General features: G+C 46.3%; 8 protein-coding genes and 1 non-coding gene across 9 annotated transcripts; 3 read left to right on the top strand and 6 right to left on the bottom strand.

Annotated features, from left to right (window-relative positions):
* Positions 1 to 31: 31 nt before the first annotated feature.
* B0J16DRAFT_346612 (uncharacterized protein) lies at positions 32 to 1,494 on the bottom strand. The gene has a single exon (XM_046128473.1). The coding sequence runs from the start codon at positions 1,375 to 1,377 to the stop codon at positions 130 to 132; it is 1,248 nt and encodes a 415-aa protein (XP_045979878.1). The 5' UTR covers positions 1,378 to 1,494; the 3' UTR covers positions 32 to 129.
* Positions 1,495 to 4,977: 3,483 nt separating this feature from the next.
* Positions 4,978 to 5,049, bottom strand: B0J16DRAFT_t235. Its single transcript has one exon. It is a non-coding gene; the product is annotated as a tRNA-Gln (tRNA).
* Positions 5,050 to 5,494: 445 nt separating this feature from the next.
* Positions 5,495 to 6,307, top strand: B0J16DRAFT_402694 (uncharacterized protein; the record flags this gene model as incomplete). Its single annotated transcript, XM_046132672.1, has 1 exon — positions 5,495 to 6,307. The coding sequence occupies one exon, from the start codon at positions 5,495 to 5,497 to the stop codon at positions 6,305 to 6,307; it is 813 nt and encodes a 270-aa protein (XP_045979877.1).
* A 54-nt stretch (positions 6,308 to 6,361) lies between these two features.
* Positions 6,362 to 8,528, bottom strand: B0J16DRAFT_346609 (transmembrane amino acid transporter protein-domain-containing protein). Its single transcript, XM_046128472.1, has 2 exons — positions 6,712 to 8,528; positions 6,362 to 6,661 (listed from the first exon to the last, which is right to left on the bottom strand). Exons 1-2 carry the CDS (start codon positions 8,056 to 8,058, stop codon positions 6,608 to 6,610), a joined length of 1,401 nt encoding a protein of 466 aa, XP_045979876.1. The 5' UTR covers positions 8,059 to 8,528; the 3' UTR covers positions 6,362 to 6,607.
* B0J16DRAFT_387130 (uncharacterized protein) lies at positions 8,236 to 9,588 on the top strand (the record flags this gene model as incomplete). Its single annotated transcript, XM_046131645.1, has 2 exons — positions 8,236 to 8,256; positions 9,088 to 9,588. 2 exons carry the CDS (start codon positions 8,236 to 8,238, stop codon positions 9,586 to 9,588), a joined length of 522 nt encoding a protein of 173 aa, XP_045979875.1.
* Positions 9,589 to 9,992: 404 nt separating this feature from the next.
* On the top strand, positions 9,993 to 11,499 carry B0J16DRAFT_168652 (uncharacterized protein). The gene has a single exon (XM_046122364.1). The coding sequence runs from the start codon at positions 10,048 to 10,050 to the stop codon at positions 11,302 to 11,304; it is 1,257 nt and encodes a 418-aa protein (XP_045979874.1). The 5' UTR covers positions 9,993 to 10,047; the 3' UTR covers positions 11,305 to 11,499.
* Positions 11,500 to 13,403, bottom strand: B0J16DRAFT_168651 (uncharacterized protein; the record flags this gene model as incomplete). Its single annotated transcript, XM_046122363.1, has 2 exons — positions 11,500 to 13,190; positions 13,298 to 13,403. Coding segments are annotated over 2 exons (1,601 nt in total), but the record flags the coding sequence as incomplete, so codon positions are not given.
* A 459-nt stretch (positions 13,404 to 13,862) lies between these two features.
* B0J16DRAFT_346605 (uncharacterized protein) lies at positions 13,863 to 15,078 on the bottom strand. Its single transcript, XM_046128471.1, has one exon. It carries the CDS (start codon positions 14,974 to 14,976, stop codon positions 14,359 to 14,361), a length of 618 nt encoding a protein of 205 aa, XP_045979872.1. The 5' UTR covers positions 14,977 to 15,078; the 3' UTR covers positions 13,863 to 14,358.
* A 1,543-nt stretch (positions 15,079 to 16,621) lies between these two features.
* Positions 16,622 to 17,906, bottom strand: B0J16DRAFT_346604 (GDSL lipase/esterase). Its single transcript, XM_046128470.1, has 3 exons — positions 17,696 to 17,906; positions 17,347 to 17,648; positions 16,622 to 17,291 (listed from the first exon to the last, which is right to left on the bottom strand). The coding sequence occupies exons 1-3, from the start codon at positions 17,875 to 17,877 to the stop codon at positions 16,861 to 16,863; spliced, it is 915 nt and encodes a 304-aa protein (XP_045979871.1). The 5' UTR covers positions 17,878 to 17,906; the 3' UTR covers positions 16,622 to 16,860.
* Positions 17,907 to 18,154: the final 248 nt, after the last annotated feature.

Below are 18,154 nucleotides of genomic sequence, written 5' to 3'. Positions count from 1 at the left end.
ACAAGCAATCAGGAATAATTAAGGTATTGGTCATCACCTCAATTAACTATCTCATTCTTTATTTCCAAGACCATAATCGTCTTTCCAATATCCCTGAATATTTTCCATCCCATAGATTTCCCCTTCCGCTTAAGCTCGCTGAGCCCATCGGCGGATGCTGAAGCCACGCTTGGCCTTCTTCTGTCCGTTACCACCACCGAAGGGGAAGCCAGGAGGAGGACCGCCAGCACCGCCGAAGGGGTTACCGCCCTGGCCACCTCGGTTTCCACCGTTGCCGCCCTGGCCTCCGTTGCCGCCACCCTGCTTGTTGTCACCACCGTTGTTGTTATCGCCGCCTTGGTTGTTGCCGTTGTTTCCACCGTTGTTGTCACCTCCGTTACCACCGTTGTTACCGTTGTTGCCACCGTTCTGGTTATCGTTGTTGTTGTCGTTGTTGTTGTCGTTGTTACCGCCGTTGTTACCTCCGTTGTTGTTTCCGCCATTGTTCTCACCAGCCTTGCCATCGTTGCCCTGGTTGGGATCAGCGGTAGCAACAGGAGGACGACCAAGAGCAACAGAGGGAGTCTCAGTAGCGAAAGCGGAAGTGACGACAGTAGCACCAAGAAGAGCATCAACGGCAGCCTTGTTCTGAGCAGCCTCGTCAGAAGTGGCGTTCTCGTTAGCCTTGACAGAGTCCTCAAAGTCCTTCTGGTTCTGAAGAATCTGGTCGTTGATACCCTTCAGGGTCTGGGTGGTCTTGATCGACTGAGGAGTGTTGGTCTTCTTGTCGGTGTCAGCCTGCTGGACGGCGAAGCAGCCACCGAAAGGACCAGCGAGGGCGTTGTTGCGGCATCGGACTGTGCAGATGTTTCCGGTGGAGGCACCGAAGCAGTTGAGGTCATCAGGCATCTTGACGGTGATGTTGAAAGCCTGGGTCTTGACTTGGGACAGACCGTTTGTGCCGGGGACGTTGTTGGTGACGGTCAGGTTCTGGATGTTGGTGTTTGTGTTGCTGCTCTCGTCGAGATCACAAACATAAGGACCAGCACCGTCAGCGTTGACCTGGTGGATGGTAACAGTGAGTTCACCACCAGCCTCAACCTGAGTAACCTGGTTGGCAGAAATAGCGTTCTCAGTGTTCTCACCAACATCGATGTTACCAGAGATCTCAGTACGACCACACTGGTTCACGATGTTGGCAGTGATCTCAGCATCACGAATGATGGTAGCATCCTGCTGGCAAGGGTTGATGGTGATGCAGTTGCGGGCAATTTCAGGATCGACTTGGAATCCCACACTGTTGGGAGAAGTATCGAGACCCTGAGCACCGAGGATGACCGAGTGAGCCTGTGTCAAGGCGAAAAGAGAAGAAGAAAGGAGAAGAGGGAAGGAATGCATCTTGAAAAGGTTGTAATGTGAATGTGCCGGCACAAAAAGGTTTTTAAAGAAAGGGTAAACACAAAAAGAAACGATCACCAGGATCTTTGAAAGAAAGAAAGAGAAGAGAGATTGAGTGCTTGTTGAAGCTGATGATGATGAACAGATGAAAACGTACGAGGTAGTGTCAGTCGTATATATACATTTCTGGACTTTTGTCAAGATGAGTCTGTCTTGATATGGATTCATTGTTTGGCGAGTATATGCTACGGCCCCTGTATCATAGTGGGTGGGTAAGGGGCAAGGGACCGCTGTAGGTCGCTAAACTAAACGCCGCACTTAGTGGACTCTGTACCTGCCAAGCCCTGTACCCTGCTGTCCAGACCGTTGATAGTGGATTACTTCAAAAACAACACAGGTTTCATTCATCAGTCTTGGCAATAGCAGCAGTTTATATAGCAATTCTTCGCATTAAGATCAACTTCAGGGAACGGGTTCGGGTATACTACCTCGAAACAATCCTATATCCGAAGAAAATCGAATGATGATCATACCAGATAGAACCCCTTTCCCTTTTGCATACCACATCGCGGAGATTTACAGCGTCACTTTATCATTGAACGTACTCCGTAGACAGGGTATCTTCAGATCAGTTTCACTGAAGTGTTGCAATGCTGTGTTCTTGGCAATTCTATATCCATTAATACCCGCCTCATCTTGGCGTCGCGAGTGCACAGACTCGACACAGCCAAGGTAGCAGTTCAGCTTGAGCAAGATGGATATTTTCCGAATCAAGCAATGCGAAAATAGTCATGGGATGGATTTCGGGCTGTCAGACCGTTTTGGGTCAGCCGCTTTCAAGGCCGTACTTTGAAACGCAGGCCCATTGTAGGAGCCAAGGGCAGAGGGGTTAGGCGGCAATAGCTTCCAGAATTGTCTTGATGATGCTTTTATGGTAAAGTACTGAGACGGTGAGCCAAAAGTAATGCCGTGGTGAATTAGTGTTATGGTGGTTGGGACGTCTTAGGCTCGGGGCGAATATTGAAAACGATGTTGAATCGCTGGGAGAGAGTGGACTATCAAGTGCCGGTTCCACATATTCAGCTTTCTCTCCATCTTGAATAGGGTAGATTCAACGTAAGATACTGCATCCAAATCTTACGAGTTGAATCTGTCGAGATCGTGAAATCAGATACGAGTATCCGTATCTCAGTTGGAAATAAGCTTAAATCTACCCGGTAGCTGGCTCTCCATCTCAATGACCAGTGCATACAGATCTGATGAGGCGCAGATACTAGACTAGACGAAATCATTCTTTAAATCTATTTCTCGGTACATACATTGTTCAGCAGATGGTAACTGCAGTCTTGAATAAAGTGATGCTAACTTGATAGTTTCTCGCTTGTCTCCCCATTGGCCCACCCACCCAGATAAATTAAAACCCCAACCAAGCGGCGTGATAGCTCATTTGATTAAACCTTAAAATTATCTGAGAGCGTAGATTAAGAACCGTCTGACAAGACGACGAAAGTCGTCCGTAATTTGGGACGTTTTTGCAGCTCACTAATGTGCCTTTGGTTGCTTTACGACGCTTACGATGAGGCTAGCACGGGGGAGGACAAAGCCATGGTGAAATTGGTTTCATATTGTTCTCGAGTACAACTAGAAGGTTGCTTTGACACTACAGGGCAAAATCGCGACTCTTGTCGTCACAGAGACACAGACTTCGTACTATCAAACATTGACCATTTTTAGACTTATCGCTATGAACTGCAGATCAGATAATCTCGCACATGTGAATTGGCTTCTACCCTGTTCCTTACCACCACACGAATCATACCTGGGACATACCAATGAACCATCACTGGTCATGTTCAAGGTCATGGCAAAAACAAGCCTAAAACAAGTGGCGTCGCGGAAGAAACCTCAGCTGTTCGCTGTCTGACTTCGTTTCAAACATCAGCTGACGGGCTGGAAACGTACATGACTCGTGAGTCGGAATTTATCGCCGATATGATATTCCTGGTCGGGTCGCTGCTACCTGAATTTTGCCTGAATGATATTATCTTGGGTTTCTCCAAGCGTTGTATGAAGTAATACCGGGTATAGATGTAAGTTACATTGAAAGCCAGGCCTTATCGCCACTGGTTAACGTATTGGCAAGGTCGGCTCAATACGAGTCATGTATTCTGATCAACGATTGACGGAATTCTTCTCGAATGGAACGTCGCAGTCAACGTTTCTACCCTGGTTACAAGATAAACTGACGATCCCCGATTATGTCACTGCAAGCCTGACATACTTCAAGACTCTAATCCTGTGATGTCACTCCATCAATGATTTTCCTCAAACCGTCATCCAAAACACCAAGCGCACCTATGAGATCCTGTACCGCAGAGGCGAAAAGACGAGAAAAGGCCGAAGTGGTTTCAGGCGTTTCAATTCCAATACAAGACCATGTCACTTTTCCAAAGTTCTTCTTATCTTATCTCGGGTGTATCCGCCTGTCAGTAAACTCTCCTGTCCATTTAAAAGCGATCATGGTATCTCCATTTGGTAAGTTTGCAAGGTTGTAATATCTCGGTTGAATCCGACAATGTATCGACTGACACTCTCTAAAAATGCCACCAATCACGCATCAACAGTCGATCAAAAACACTCGCTAAACGCCAATCTGGAAACACTTCTCTTACAAAGTTTTATCCGACTGAGCCGGCATGGCGGCCCTCTTGATGTTTCGGCCGAATGGAGCATTTCTAGCCTATCACGTTATCAACAACTACAGGGGTTGAAGTTTTGGCGTTTCAGTGGCTTCACAAAAAAACCCTGTTCAACAATGACAGCCTCAGGGTTGAGGTTTCAAGGAGCCTATAATACAACAGTGATATATCGCGTTTAGGTAGTATTGTAGGCAACAAGTTTGGAAAATCGGGCCATTCGGCGAATTTGAGTGGCATGCTTATACGAGCACCTGCATCTCTTTAAATGACATTCTTAGTATGGTTGTTATTAACCATAAGACAGCGGCTGTAAAGACAAGGAATGGGAAATGCTACGGCGGGCTTTTTTTGGTGCTGGGTTCACTTGGTGCAACGTGACCTCGTTTGCCTTTCTTCACCGGAGCCGCATGGAGTGCAATTTTGTCGGAATCCATTTTTTACTCATCTTGTAGAGAGGGAATAAAAGATGGTTCATGCATTGGCAATAATTAACTTTATATCTTTTTGGTCTTTCAACTTGCACATATACGAGATGGAAACGGGATCTCTTGTCCACCAATTCGCAGATATCACTTGGTTGCTATCCTTCATCTCGAAGCAACTATCAGATATATACTCGTCTCTCTGTAGAAAGCATGGTGAATGTTTCCTGTGATTAGGTAAAATAAGCGAAACACTATTTTAATCAGAGTAAACTTCAGTCTTGACCTTCATAGTTCAGTTTAATATCCAGAAGTGGCCTACATTGCGACTACACACCGAAATTTAAACCTTGCACTGATTTCTGAAAATCTTCATCTGGTTAAAAGTAAAGTTTATAAAACAACACTTGAATAAACTCTCAACTTCTGTGGAATACGTAAAAACTCTCATGTGCCTTCCAGCGAAGAGCCAAAAAGGTAGGTCTCGGAGGGAGTCGAACCCTCGCTGGCGGAATCAGAATCCGCAGTCATAACCGTTAGACCACGAAACCATGGTTTGAACTTGACGATCGTGGCTGCTATCATTAACTATATACCGCAATTACAGTGAAGACCGTCTGAATTGGGCGATCTTGGTGATAACTATCCCAAGTTATTCGCATAGTTCATTCGTGACATTCCGGCTCGATAGCTCTTATTGAACTGTTGTATGCTTCAAGGTTCATGGCTTTAGTATACAACCTTTGCAGCCTAAAGTTTGAAGTTCTTCGCGCGCATGTGAATACGTGAACAGCCTTGGGGTGCGGTCACCAAAGTTAAATCGGTTCTTGAGGTTTTCCATCATTAGGGTTATAATTCTAGAGAAATATATAAAAGTCCTCCTTGCGAAATCAATACGCAGTCTGCCCTTCATCCTACATTTCCTCAGCCAGATTTGTCACAAACCTTCTACATCCCATCAACACAAACAAGGTCTTTCATCCAACCCAAGACACGATGATTCCTGTCAAAGAAGAAGATCTCAACGACTTGGTGAAGGAGCACACCATGCTCATCCTTGACCTCACTCGTCAGACCACCGACTACATCAACAACATAATCTGTCGCAGTCCCACGCATATCGCCTCCAAAGAAGGGAATAAAACTCTTCCCGCCGAACTCTGGCTCGAGATTCTATCCTTGGCGGAACTCAATATCACCAAACACAAGTACAGTCTTGTCTACCCGGTTGAAGTTTCTTCTATCCAAACCCGTGGTGATAAGCCGGAGAATGCTCTGGTCTGCAATATTGTCGAACGCTGGCGGAAATTTGGCAAACTCAAGTCCGGCACGGACCGAGAGTATTATGAGGGCTACCTCACAAGCCCTCTACACATTCCCATTCCGGACAGATACGATGAACCCCCCAAGAATCCCTTCAAAATTTCGAAGACCGTCACGCCAGACAAAGCAATCAGAATCCCGGTTTCTCAGTTGGACCTCGAGATGCCTATTCTGTATCGCGACTTTGACACGGTGGACGTGATTAGCAAGCTTGAAGACGGCAATTGTGGGATTTGCGAAGGCGACAGGCTCATGCTAACAACTGACGACGATCTCATCTACTGTATGACCAGCCTAGAACGTTTTGAATATGACAGGTGTACGTGGATGCTCTGTCCTCTCTGCATTGGATCGGGATGGGCAAGCGAGTGCGCCCGGCAGACCAATCTACGTGAAGATGAGGATGAGGATGAGGATCGGATGTCAAATGACGAGTGGAACGTATGGAAAAACGACCGTTTGCGGGAACTTGGTTATCTCGAATAAGACATTCGCTTCTAGGTTGTTTGTACGAGATCCCAGGGACCAAGGGTTTTAGGATGACAAAGCTTGAGTTGTTCGGTCACGAAAGAATGACTATTTAAGTACAGGTTGTCTAGAGTTCATCTTAAGATAAAATGATCCGTTGGGTGATCAATCTTAAGGTATTCCAGCTTAAACAATACTCATTCAAATCGTTTCACACTTTTTATTTCAATGCATTGCTCGTGCTCTCTGGTACTCGATTACAAGGTTGAACGTGTTGGTTTATAACACTCTCTGCTCCTCAACACCACTTCTAGTAACTTATGCTTCGCACGAAAAGGGAGTACGGAAAGCCCCGATCTCATAATGGTGTTGCTAAAATATCTGTCAGTCTCGCAAAACGCCAAGTGGATCACAAAACTTACAATATCCATAGCCGTAGCATATGTCCCACCGACTAGAACCAAAAGACCAAACAGGAAAGTAAAAATACAAGCAACAGCATGCAGAATATTCTCTCTGGCATACCACTTGCCTCGGCAGATAAGCTTGTACCACATGACTGCTGGAAAGTACAGAATGAAGCCGGACACAAAGAGCGCTGAACTCAGAGAGAGAAGGTCGTTGAAGAAAGGGATAGCTTCACCGAGAACCCAGGCGATAATCGTGATACCGGCTAGGGTGAGGAGCCAAGTAACCCAACCCTTGGGCGTATTGACGAAACGCACGATGGAATTCTTGTAGAATCGAAGATGAACGTACTTGGCTGTGACTGTATTGCCAATAGCGCCCGAAATGAAAATCATGGGAAGCGCAACACCGAAAGCGACTTTGGGTAGAACACCAGGTAGAGACTCGAGAGCTGGGCTGGCTACGTCCTTGCCGACAAAGACATAGATAAGCGAACCAGTCAAGGTGTAAATGAAGATCTCGACACTTCCAAGTGTCCAAACGGACTTCATGAAGTCTTCTGGTGTGTGCATTTCCGACATGAAAGGCGTCATGTACATAGCGAAGCAGTAGGCAAAGATGATGTTGCAGATAGCTACCATACCATCCTTAAAGGTTGCGTCAGGGTCAGGCCAGGCTGACCAGTCTGAAGACCCGATACCACCGGGCTTGTTGGAAGCATCCACGCCTGATGCGATAACTGCGATGCCAATGGCGGTCATGACACACACCAGGTCGATATATCCCAGGATGGCAGCCTCTGCAAACGACGGCATGACCGCGAGGATGAACAGCATGAAGCCTGATACAGCGCTGAAGATAAGACCACAGACCTTTCCATCCGCCAGAATATTCAAAGCAATACTTCCGGTGAGGACGAAAGAAGATGTGATGAGAATCAACTGCAGCACATACATGCCACCAAACAACTCCTCTCCAAACCTCCCCATGAGCAAACCACCAATATCTCCATAATGTTGAATCGAAGGATACAATATCTTGATCTTTCCGATGATCCATGCCGTGTAAATGGCCATGAAGCCAAGTGCGATACAGCAGAAGACGCCGGCTACTATGCCGAGTGTCGCGAAAGCACCAGGGAGACTAAAAGTTCCGAGGCCAATGGCTTCAACGATGAGAATCACAGCGAGACGCTTCCATCCGAGGCGACGGAAGTGAGCTTCTCCTTCTGCGGTCTTTTGTTTTTCGAATTCGGTGACTGTGCCCAGGGCTTGGTCGTAGGTGTGGTCGATGCGAGCGATTTGATCGGGATCAAGGGTGCTGTCTTTTGCAGCATGTGATTGTTGCGTGATGGTATCCATGATGTCTTGAACTCTGTAAAATAGAACAGATACAATGATGATGGTGAAAGGAGAAGAGTAGACAACCCGACCGTTGGAAAGGCAAGTGTCTACTCAATGCTTGAGTATATGTCACTGTTAAATAGGAAAGTGCCAAGGTCTGGGGAACTTTCCCTTTCCCCAGACCAAAAGAAAATCATGATCCGCCCCCATGATATTGTACGTAAAAGTTGATCGATAGAAAGCAATCCATTATCAAATATCTTTGAAAGGGTGGAGTTTCTGTATAAATGTTACGTTATCCGACCGAGCGCCCCGTCGACCGAGGCTCGCTTGGAGTTTGTTAGATGCGGCTCGAGTCGGGACAATCTATACCATCTTTGTAAAGTTGAAGCGACTTTTTATCAGTTGCCTTTAAAGGATTAGTTGGTGGTCAGTGGTGAGATACGAAGTGAGGCCGTGATAGTGATATATTGTAGATAATAGAGAATTGTCAGGCTATTGTTCTGGTGGTGTGAGGTCCTGCGCCACACTGTAGGATGTCTGTTAGAGTTTCACCATGACGCCACCTAAAGGAGTTCCCCATCGTCGCGTCGCGTCGCGCCTGGATCTCCCTCTGACAATCAATTGAACCCAATACTGGCAGGACTATACCATTGAGCACAGCACAATTCTCCACATATTTACCATGCCTCCCATCCGAACGGAAAACCAGCTCAGCCGCCGCTGACGCTGACGCTCCATATCCCGGCCCTGACGCGCCAAAGAACAGGCTGCTAAAACCAGTCGTCAAGGGCGAAAAAGAACCCTGTTTCATAAGCAGCGTACGTGGCTGGGACTGAAAGTATCATACCCTCATTGGGACATCGACCAGGAAGATTTACTTTGGTTATCAATTCGTTTTAACAGAGTACGTCAATCCATCCACCTCGCATAGGGTACATTGCTAACCTAACGACTAGTGATCATATCGACGATATCTTGGCCTTACCACGTCAAGTTCTTGAAAAGATCTGGTATTTCATTTTCAACTTCGGCGACGTTGGCTAGGATGCAAAGAATGGTGCCAGAGATGTCACCAACCAAGCCATCGTTCGTCTAGCCAAAGCTCTCCCCAACCTCCGTACCGTCAGTCTTCCCAGCGCAAACAAAGTCAGCGACGAGGGCTTTCTCGCTTTGATCTCCAACAACCCAAATTTAAAGCTCCTCGAGATCACTCCGTCCGCCACCAGATCAAGCAGCTTAGCCAAGATCAGTTCGAAAGCCCTGGATGAGTTCTGTGCCCATCCCGAGTGGGCCCCTGATCTCAAGCAGATACTTCTCGAGAATAATGAGTCGAACAAGGAATTTATGAAGTCGATGCGTGAGCTGAGCAAGCAGAGGGAGAAGTTGGTGGTTACACTGCTTGAACGCTGGGAGGAAAAGAAATGGGGAGACTTTGACATACACACGAGGCCGATGCATTATTTGAAGGGTCGCAAGATTCCGTATGAAAAGGTCCCTCGTGGAATAGCTCAGCGGCACGGCCAGGATCATTCTGTACAGATCTGAAGGATAAACCTGGTAGCGAAGTTGAACATGCTTGGGTATTTTTGAGGAGTAATATGAGGAGTTAGGTTGATAGTTTCCAAATTTATGATACTGTGCAGATAAACATAACCTGAAAGCCGATATGCCTCTGAGATAACCTAATAGTTACGTCTGAAGAGCCGTGGAAAGTGATATATGTAACATGATATCGCTGCTTACACTAACCCCTATCCAGGTCCATTTTTGTAAAGAAAGCGGATCGAATAAGAGGCTATTGATGTTAGCTTTGTTACTTACTGGTGGTCTAAGCGAAAATTTCACCAATTACACTGACTAAAGAAAGCCATGATTCACCTACTACCCAGGTCTTCACATTCAGCTGCGGCTGAGTGAGGCAGATTCTACCAAGACTTGTGACCAGATAAATAAGAACCACTCTCACCACAGTTGGCAAACTTTTGACTTCTCTCTACTCGCAAAATGAAGATGGGCACATTCGAACGTGGACAACGATACACTGGATTGGCAAAACAATGTCAGCAGTACGATGAACAGCATACAATGCACGCTTTAGCCTGTGAGGCGAGATCAAAAGAACTGTTCAAAGCAGTAACTACCATCGCAGCTGCTCAGGGTAAAACCTTGGATCAGCTTTTCACCTTGTCCGATTTCAACAACATCATCTTCGATGGAGGTTTCGAGTATCATGGCCCAGAGAGCGTCGGCAAGTCTCTTTCTTTTGCGCAGTGGTTCTTTCTAGTCTCGATTCCTCAGAATGCTGGTGCATCAGCACTCCTCTATTATGTCGGCTGCACACTTGGAATCGCAGCTGATAGCCATCCCATCAATGTCCGAATGCCCGTCGCTTCACTCTTTCGTCTTGCCAGAGATAGAGGTATTCCCTGGGGTCGTATGAGTCAGTTCCTTGGACAGAGTGGAAACTGCAATGTTCCCATCATTGGGCTTGAGATGGATGCTGGTGAAATTCCTTACCAAGACTCTACGAGAACAATTCACCGTCTCGCGTCGATGCGACTGGACGCTTGTGCCCATTCGATCATGATGAAAGCAATTTTTGACGCCGTCTCTGCACTTACAAGCAAGGCTATCAAACACGTTGAGGATCCTTTGTCTTTTGACATTGCTAAGGAGTTCATTGCGACCAGCGAGTCTTTGATCGATGTATTCGACAAAGTCGCTAACCAAGCTTTGGAATGGACGGGGGATTATGACAGGATCTACCAAAAGAAGTATATGGGCGATGACCCTGATCTCGGGAATCATGCTTTCGAACTGCGAAAGGCTGCGCCTTCAGACATCATCAGACTCGACGTATCCTACGACTTCGCAGTGGACTCTCTCCGCGCTGAGACGGCGGCTTATGATGGCATTCGGTTCGGAGGATTCGGTCGCAATGAAGACTCCGTTCTCCTAGATGATGGCGAAGCAATTACAGGAGCATCATGGGAGACGGGGGTTTTAGCCGAGGATAATACCAAGAGAGTCATCTTCAACTTGATCATCAATACCACAGAAAGGAAGTTGGGGCCTTTCGGTACCGGTGGTAATAGAGTCAAGGAAGATTCTGAGGAACAAATCTTTCAAGTCCCTGAAGAGATGAAAGTATATGGTCTTGTTGACTCGGCTGGCAAATATATCGAGCACCGAGGCGATGTTACCATGGACAGTGGGCGATTTATCGCGGATCTGAGGTTTATTGTTGGTCCAGCGGAATAGAATCCTGGTCATGTAGAATGATGTTGATGGGGAATAGAACAGCATCAACTCATAAGCCGGAATGACGTTCACTGTAAATATGTCTTATCTGAGAGTATAACCGATAGAAGACTTAATCTATCTCATGCTTCCCCCACTATGGGGTATATACGTTCATAATGCCGATACGCTTGGCCCATTTACATCTTTTGAAGTTACATAACTTCAGCCACATGCTTTGGATGATGCTTTGACTGCAAAGGAGAAAACAAGGCTCATTGTTTCCATACTTGCATCGGTATCGGGTTCCAAATGTGGCGCCACATCCATCCTCTCTCGTCATAAGGCTTTGACCGTTGATAGCATAGGAGACGAACACATTAGGTAACTTTATGCAACTTTAGGCCATTCCTTAGTGTTCGTTAGGGCACCACTTGCACCGGCCTGGATAAGAGTGTAGATCTTTGACCGCATCCACGGCGAGTTGCTGCTGTGCAGGGTAACGGCCAAGTGCCCATCCTGCGGGCTCTCTCGACGTCCCTCCATGATCGGAAGCACTGGTTAGACTTTTCCCGTGAAGCATACAATCGATCAAACCCCCAAGCCCTCCATGCATCTGCCAGTCTTTGCCCGAGCGTTTGTAGATCCCTTTTTGGCCGAATAAACGACGTTTTCGAGCATCGTCATCTTCTTTGTCCAGACGAATCTTCTGAACAGGACCGAATCCGACCTGGTCCATTGATATGAATTCAGGGTTTACTTTGGCTGCCTCTTGCTCGATGAACAATGTAACTTCAGGGTTTCGTCCCACGATCCATTCTGCATCACGGCCAGTATGATGGCCTGTACAGTCAGGCCCATAAGCACACAATGACCAGCTATAGAACTCGTTGCGGTGAAAGACGTGAAAGCGTCGCAGTGGAAGATTCCAGATATCGTACCTCCTGTTCGGGCACGTTCGTCTCATTGGGGAGGAATTCGGTTTGTCCTCACACTCCTTACAAATGTGGCGTTCTTTGCTCGGGAAGGGAGTGTAGGTTGCAGCAAGATCCAGGTTTCGAAGATATGGAAATGGCTCGCGGTATTGGAGATGCTGTAGAATTTGTGCATGTATTTCTCGTGGCACATTGTTTCGTTGAAGGACCTCGTTGAGGAGAATATGCCGTTTTTTGCCTAACTTTGCCTCTGAAATTTGTCTCGCATCGAGGCAGAACTGCATGGATCGGCGAAAGATGGGCATACTCTTGTGCACCTCGAACGTATCGTCATATTCTCTTTTCATGACATAGGAGATCTTCAGCCGGATTGGTCCATCAGAGCCTATAGAAGTCCAGTCAAACTGGTCTATGTCCTCTTCACCACAATCCCACCTTGGCATAGGACCTTCGTAGAGGGAAGCACCTTTTTTATCGGATGACGGGCGATAGTAGAACTTTTTGCCGTATTCATTAGAGAGCAGAGATCGTTCTGATGGCGACAGAGCTTGTGCGATCGCAAGGTCGGCAGCGTTATCGAGATTATCGAGGGCATATTTGTATTTTGAAAAGGGTAGTTTGTCGTCGACAAAGACCCAATCGAAGTCTTCCAAGTTATCACTAGCCTTCCACATCTCCTTCAAGGGCTCAAGAAGTGCATTGTCCAACTTGGTGCATATATTGCCAAGAGGAATGATGTGTTCTTCCTCCGCAGTACTGCTGTAACACACCTTTGTATCGCACTGACTGTGGAGTAGATACCCAAGGTAAAGCACCATCCGAGCTGCTATGAAATTGCAATGGGGGTGCGGGAGCTTCATTAGAGCTAAAGCCGGCTTCAAGAAGCTCTCCCAAAGCCTCAATTCGTGGCAGTCACGGGTCCGTAACATGTTGTTAAATAGCACGGCCATCATATCTTGGATATGTTTGTCACTAAGAATTAGAAGAATTAGCTGCCGAAAACATAAGAGACGAAATAATTTGGTCACTTTATGGTAGCTGAGACTAGCATTTAGGCGACTTTATTTTGGCGTACCCACCTGATAGTGTCAGATTTGGCCAATTCATGAATACGGTCGGCAAGATCTTCGTTACGGCGCAAAGCCAGGTCAAACGACCGGTCAAGGGCGTAAGGTTGAGTCATTGTTATTGAGGAAGTAAGAATTAACAGAGGAAAGACGCCCGTGTCGTTGAGGGAAGCTGACATGACCTCGTCAAATCAGGCAGCCTCCAGGCCAGGTGGGGAATTGTCCTCCAAGGGTTAGGTTGACAGAATAAAAAGGTCTAATTGAGGGTACGAGCTGTCTAACTTATTTCGTTCCTTATGCTGAACTCTGCACCTTCCATATCTACACTACAATACCTATGTAAAATCTGGTTAAGTACTGGAGTAGCTATATGGGTGAAATACCTAGGCCTAACAGATTGTCCGAATTCGAATGCATGGTCATGCATGTTCTGAAGAGCGATAGCATCTCCATCTTAATTGACTCCAGGTTGACGAACATGGTGATTCGCGCGCATCACCACCATGATCTTCAGCAGGGTTAATGATCTTGTACTTCAAAGTGGGAATTGCGTCCCTTCACTGCAGAAAGCAATTGACCACAAAGCAATAATAATATAATTGATGTCTTATACACAAGCCAAGACTAAACGGCAAGCAACACCATCTGGGCCCTGTTTTCCGCGATGGCCCCACCGACTAGCAACCCGACGAAATGACGATGAGCACATTAGGCAAATTTGCTCCGTCTTGTCATAACAATAATATTAAGCAAAGCAAATTGCAATGGGTATAGGCAGAATTTGCAATGAATTCATCTGCTATGAACATGATAGAGATAGGGATAGAGATAGAGATAGAGAGTAGGTATAATGAGTGACAGACAGTCTAGTACCTGACTAGCAAAATAAAACGCCTCCAATGAGAAAAGAAAGAAAAAAACGCCGAGCCATGGAAGCTAACGGGATTGTGCAGATAGCCTAGCGTAGTGTCGTAGTGGCTGCAGTTGTTTGTGGGGACAAAAAAGAAAAGTCCATGATGTAGGACGTTGTTTGTTTATGTTATTCATGGGAATTGTCACTTGTTGTTTGTTGTTTAGAATGACAGCACTTCCATGATATCGCCCATCGGGCTCTCCTCTCGTTGAGGCCGTCCAAAGACCAGAGGCGCAAGTGAATCAACACCCGAATCTTCCGCTTCGATGCTTAGCGTAGAGCTGCTCGATATCGACCTCGATGGAGAAATAGTCTTGGGTGAAGCAAGCGGCGCGGGCGAAAGGTACGCTGATAATAGAGCGTCCAGATCGGGACCATTTGATAATGTTGGTAGCACAGGTCGACTGATTCTTCGGTAATGTCTCGCGGTCGGCGGTAGAGCAGTCTTGGGACGCGATATCGGCGCAGAAGAAGATCTCTTGCTCGGCGTTCGCGTGAATAATCGAGGGAGTTTGTTAAAGCTCTTTCGAATGGATGATGATCTCGCAGGCGCTGTTGTTTCTGTCGTTGTAGTCGTTGGTGTAGTCTTGGCTCGTGTGACAGAAGTCGGATGTTCAAAGAACTCAATGCCGTGCGACACAGGGACGTTGCTCGTAACGGTATTATTAAAATCCTCCAGTAAAGAGTGAATCTGAGTGTCGTCCAAACCCTCGACCAGCTCAAACAGCTGGTCTACCGACCCGCGGCGGTTAAGGTGATGAGAATACTCGACTGCCATGCTGTCGTTGGCTTTGGTGGGGGAGAAAGAGTGAACGATTGGTCAAAGCCCAGCAGAGGGTCTAGAGGATTTAAGGAGAGAGAAGAAGATTCGAGGTGGATGTATCATGTCAGTCAGTCCTGGGGGAGAGACTGGCAGGGATGTTTCAGACGAAATTAAACATTGCATGGCTTTTCCTGCAATTGGCTAGTGCGCATATCAAGGGGCATTAGGCGAGCCTCACTAAGTATCATGGGATGAAAAAATGCTATGACAACATTGGGTGATGTTTTCGTTTAGAACATCCCTGAGATTCTGACAAAAGAAAGCATGTTGGGGTTGTTCCCAGCGGTAACATTCATGGTTGGAATGGATGTCGCACCCAGATCTCGACCGCAAACCTCAAGATCAACGCCAAGGAGCGCAATCCCAATGCGCATAGGATATTCAGGGTCTTTTTGCTAGTTTTGCTAAATAAATTGCTGCAATTTAGTACTATCTAGCGCACCAGTCGCACAAGGTCACTGCTTTCAGCGCTATGTCAGTCGGTCACTATTAGCCGCCTCGCGCTTATCTGGCGACCCCGAGTTTTCACAACTGCATGAAAACGCATTGATGATTACTGTTAGTTGCATCAAATTTTATGTGACAGCTTCTAATAATACTTCCGCCCTTCTTCTTATGTTCGTTTTAGATTGCGTCAGCCATTGTAGGGCAGTAAGCTCACTGGAGACTCCCTGGCTAAGACCTCCCTTGGGCACCAGCAAAAGACCCTTACATTAGTAGTAAATAGGGATGCCCGAATGTCAGCCCTATCAATTGGGATAATGGAACTATCAATGTCTGGTGAGACATACTGAAGCTTTGGCTGATATTGTAAAAATAAAATGGAAGAAGAAAAGAAAGAGACTAACACCTTGCGCAGCCCTGGACTACGGCATGAATGGTGAACAGCACTTGCATGAAACTTTGAAGAGGTCCAGTGAGGAGAGACAAATTCTGATACAAATCATGAAAACAACCCCGGCCAGACACCGTGGACATAGGTAGGTTGTTGGGTCTCTCTTGGTGGAGAAAGTCATTGGTACCTGAAGGCTACAACAACTACCAACATGCATACAGGTTCCTACACACGCTAATACCTTTTTAGGCTTTTCCATGCTTGGCTATGAAAGAATCTGCAGTACGTTCATTCATAGTCAAGCTGTCTCCAGCTGTAGGCCAAGCTTTTTAAAACGCTGAATCGTGGCGCAGTAAACGGTAGTCACCCAACTAACCCGTTTCGATGCCGTCAGGAACACCCTCCAGGCTAATTTCAACGTCGACTGATAATTACAGTATTTGATATTGACTGCTACATCTTTCTCGTTATGTAAAATATTTAGAATTGACGGTAGTAATCAGTAAGTATATACGGTTGAGTTAGGAGAGGTAGCCTTAGTCAAGGGGAAACAGTGCTTCTTACCAGTAATCAGAGCTGGTAAGCATTCATTGTCAAGAAATACAGAATTTGTACAAGGATGGCATCAGAAATATAGCAATGTCTAGGGAGTGCCTAGGATGAGGTAGAGCTCGTGCTTCATATTACTCTGAACGATATTGCCCAGGACCTTCGACTTCAGAAGTCAGCAAGGTGACAAGTTGAGATACCAGTTAAGAACCTTCGGTTGAATTGTTTTTGAGATAAACAATACTATAGGCTAGCAAATAAACTTGACCTCAGAACTTCCACCTGTTGTATGATCCAAGCACAGAAAAGGAAGTTGTTGACAAATATTTTACGAGATTGCTTGACTTCCGAGCTTCTTTGGAAGTGGAATCTGAATACGAAAACTTGAGCGCACCCAAAACATGAAAAAGGTCGAAGAAACAGATGACACAGTATTGTGATAAGTACTACCCCTCTCATTGCCTTCGAAGCAACTCTCGTCTCGAAAACCGACGAATCTTCTCCCCAAACAACTCCGCAATCAAAGCATGAACCTCCTTAACAGGATGATACGAATCGAAAAACACATGCTTCTCCGGGTCACTACACAAATTCCTCGGTACACCCTCGCTTGTATAAACACCCGTGAGACACGCAGTAGGCGGGTTCACATACTTGTCCTCAAAACCGTAAGCTTCAGGATCCGAGGTGTTATCCTCGAACAAACTACCAACGTCAACCACAGCAGTTTGAGCATAGGCAGAGTATGCAGAAGCAATGTTCTTCAGACCTTTGGTAAGATCTTTGCTGAAGACTTCTACGCTGGGGATGTTGTAGGTGGAGGAGTTGTATGTTGCTGGGAAAGTGGTGGCTTTGAGGTAGTTGGCTAGGATGATGTTGCTTGCGCCTAGATTTGGATTAGGGAATGTCCTTTGAACTGGATAATGACGAGGATGACTCACCTGCGTGATATAAGCGATCGACATTCTCGTTGATCAAACTCGTAACCTGTCCTCCAGTGATACTCGTATTAAATAGAATATCATTCGCACCGATCCAATGGACAAATATATCTCCTCGCCGAGGCTTATCCCAGGACAAAAACGACAGCACTTGATCTGCAGCTGAAGGAACAGTAATAGTCGACTCAGAACCTGTCCCTCCGGCGACGAAATCGTTGTTCGTTGTAGCACCGCCCGTTGCGAGATTAATCAACTCAAGACCAAAATCCTTGGCCACAAGATCATTCCACTTCAATCCATTCCTTCACCAATCAGCCAGCAAAACCTCAATCAGGAGAAAACCACTTACGAAAATGAATGCCTGTAGTAAGCTGGATCCTCCGGCCAAGAACCATTGCTAGCTATCCAAGAACCATTGCCGTTATCGCTGAAACTGTCACCGAAGACAATAAGACGCGAGAATTTATGCTCAAGAGGGGTTGCATATACTAGAGAGCTTGTGCAAAGCCCAATTACCCAAGAAGTTAACATTTTGATGAAGGGTTGAAGTGTGAAGGGATGCAAAATTACTAACCGAGGTAAATAAGCCACGGCGGGTATGGAGTGTCTTATATCCATGTAAACATCACGACTTGTGCCACAACGTCACTGTACTCGATATTATAGGCCAAACCTCTCTCACCAGCATCCGGTTCGGCCTTTAGACTGTTTTCAATATGTTGGATTATGCGGACTTGATTTCTAATCATCGTGATCGTTAACTAAAAGTTTTGGTCTAAGAAATAGGTCAGCTTACTATCTTCTAGAT

The sequence above is a fragment of the Fusarium flagelliforme genome (genome assembly GCF_020744385.1).
Source record: "Fusarium flagelliforme strain FIESC 12 MPI-CAGE-AA-0113 chromosome Unknown B0J16scaffold_6, whole genome shotgun sequence".
Lineage (NCBI taxonomy): Eukaryota > Fungi > Ascomycota > Sordariomycetes > Hypocreales > Nectriaceae > Fusarium > Fusarium flagelliforme.
Note: the sequence above shows the minus strand (reverse complement) of the source record. Positions and strands in the feature narration are given on the sequence as shown.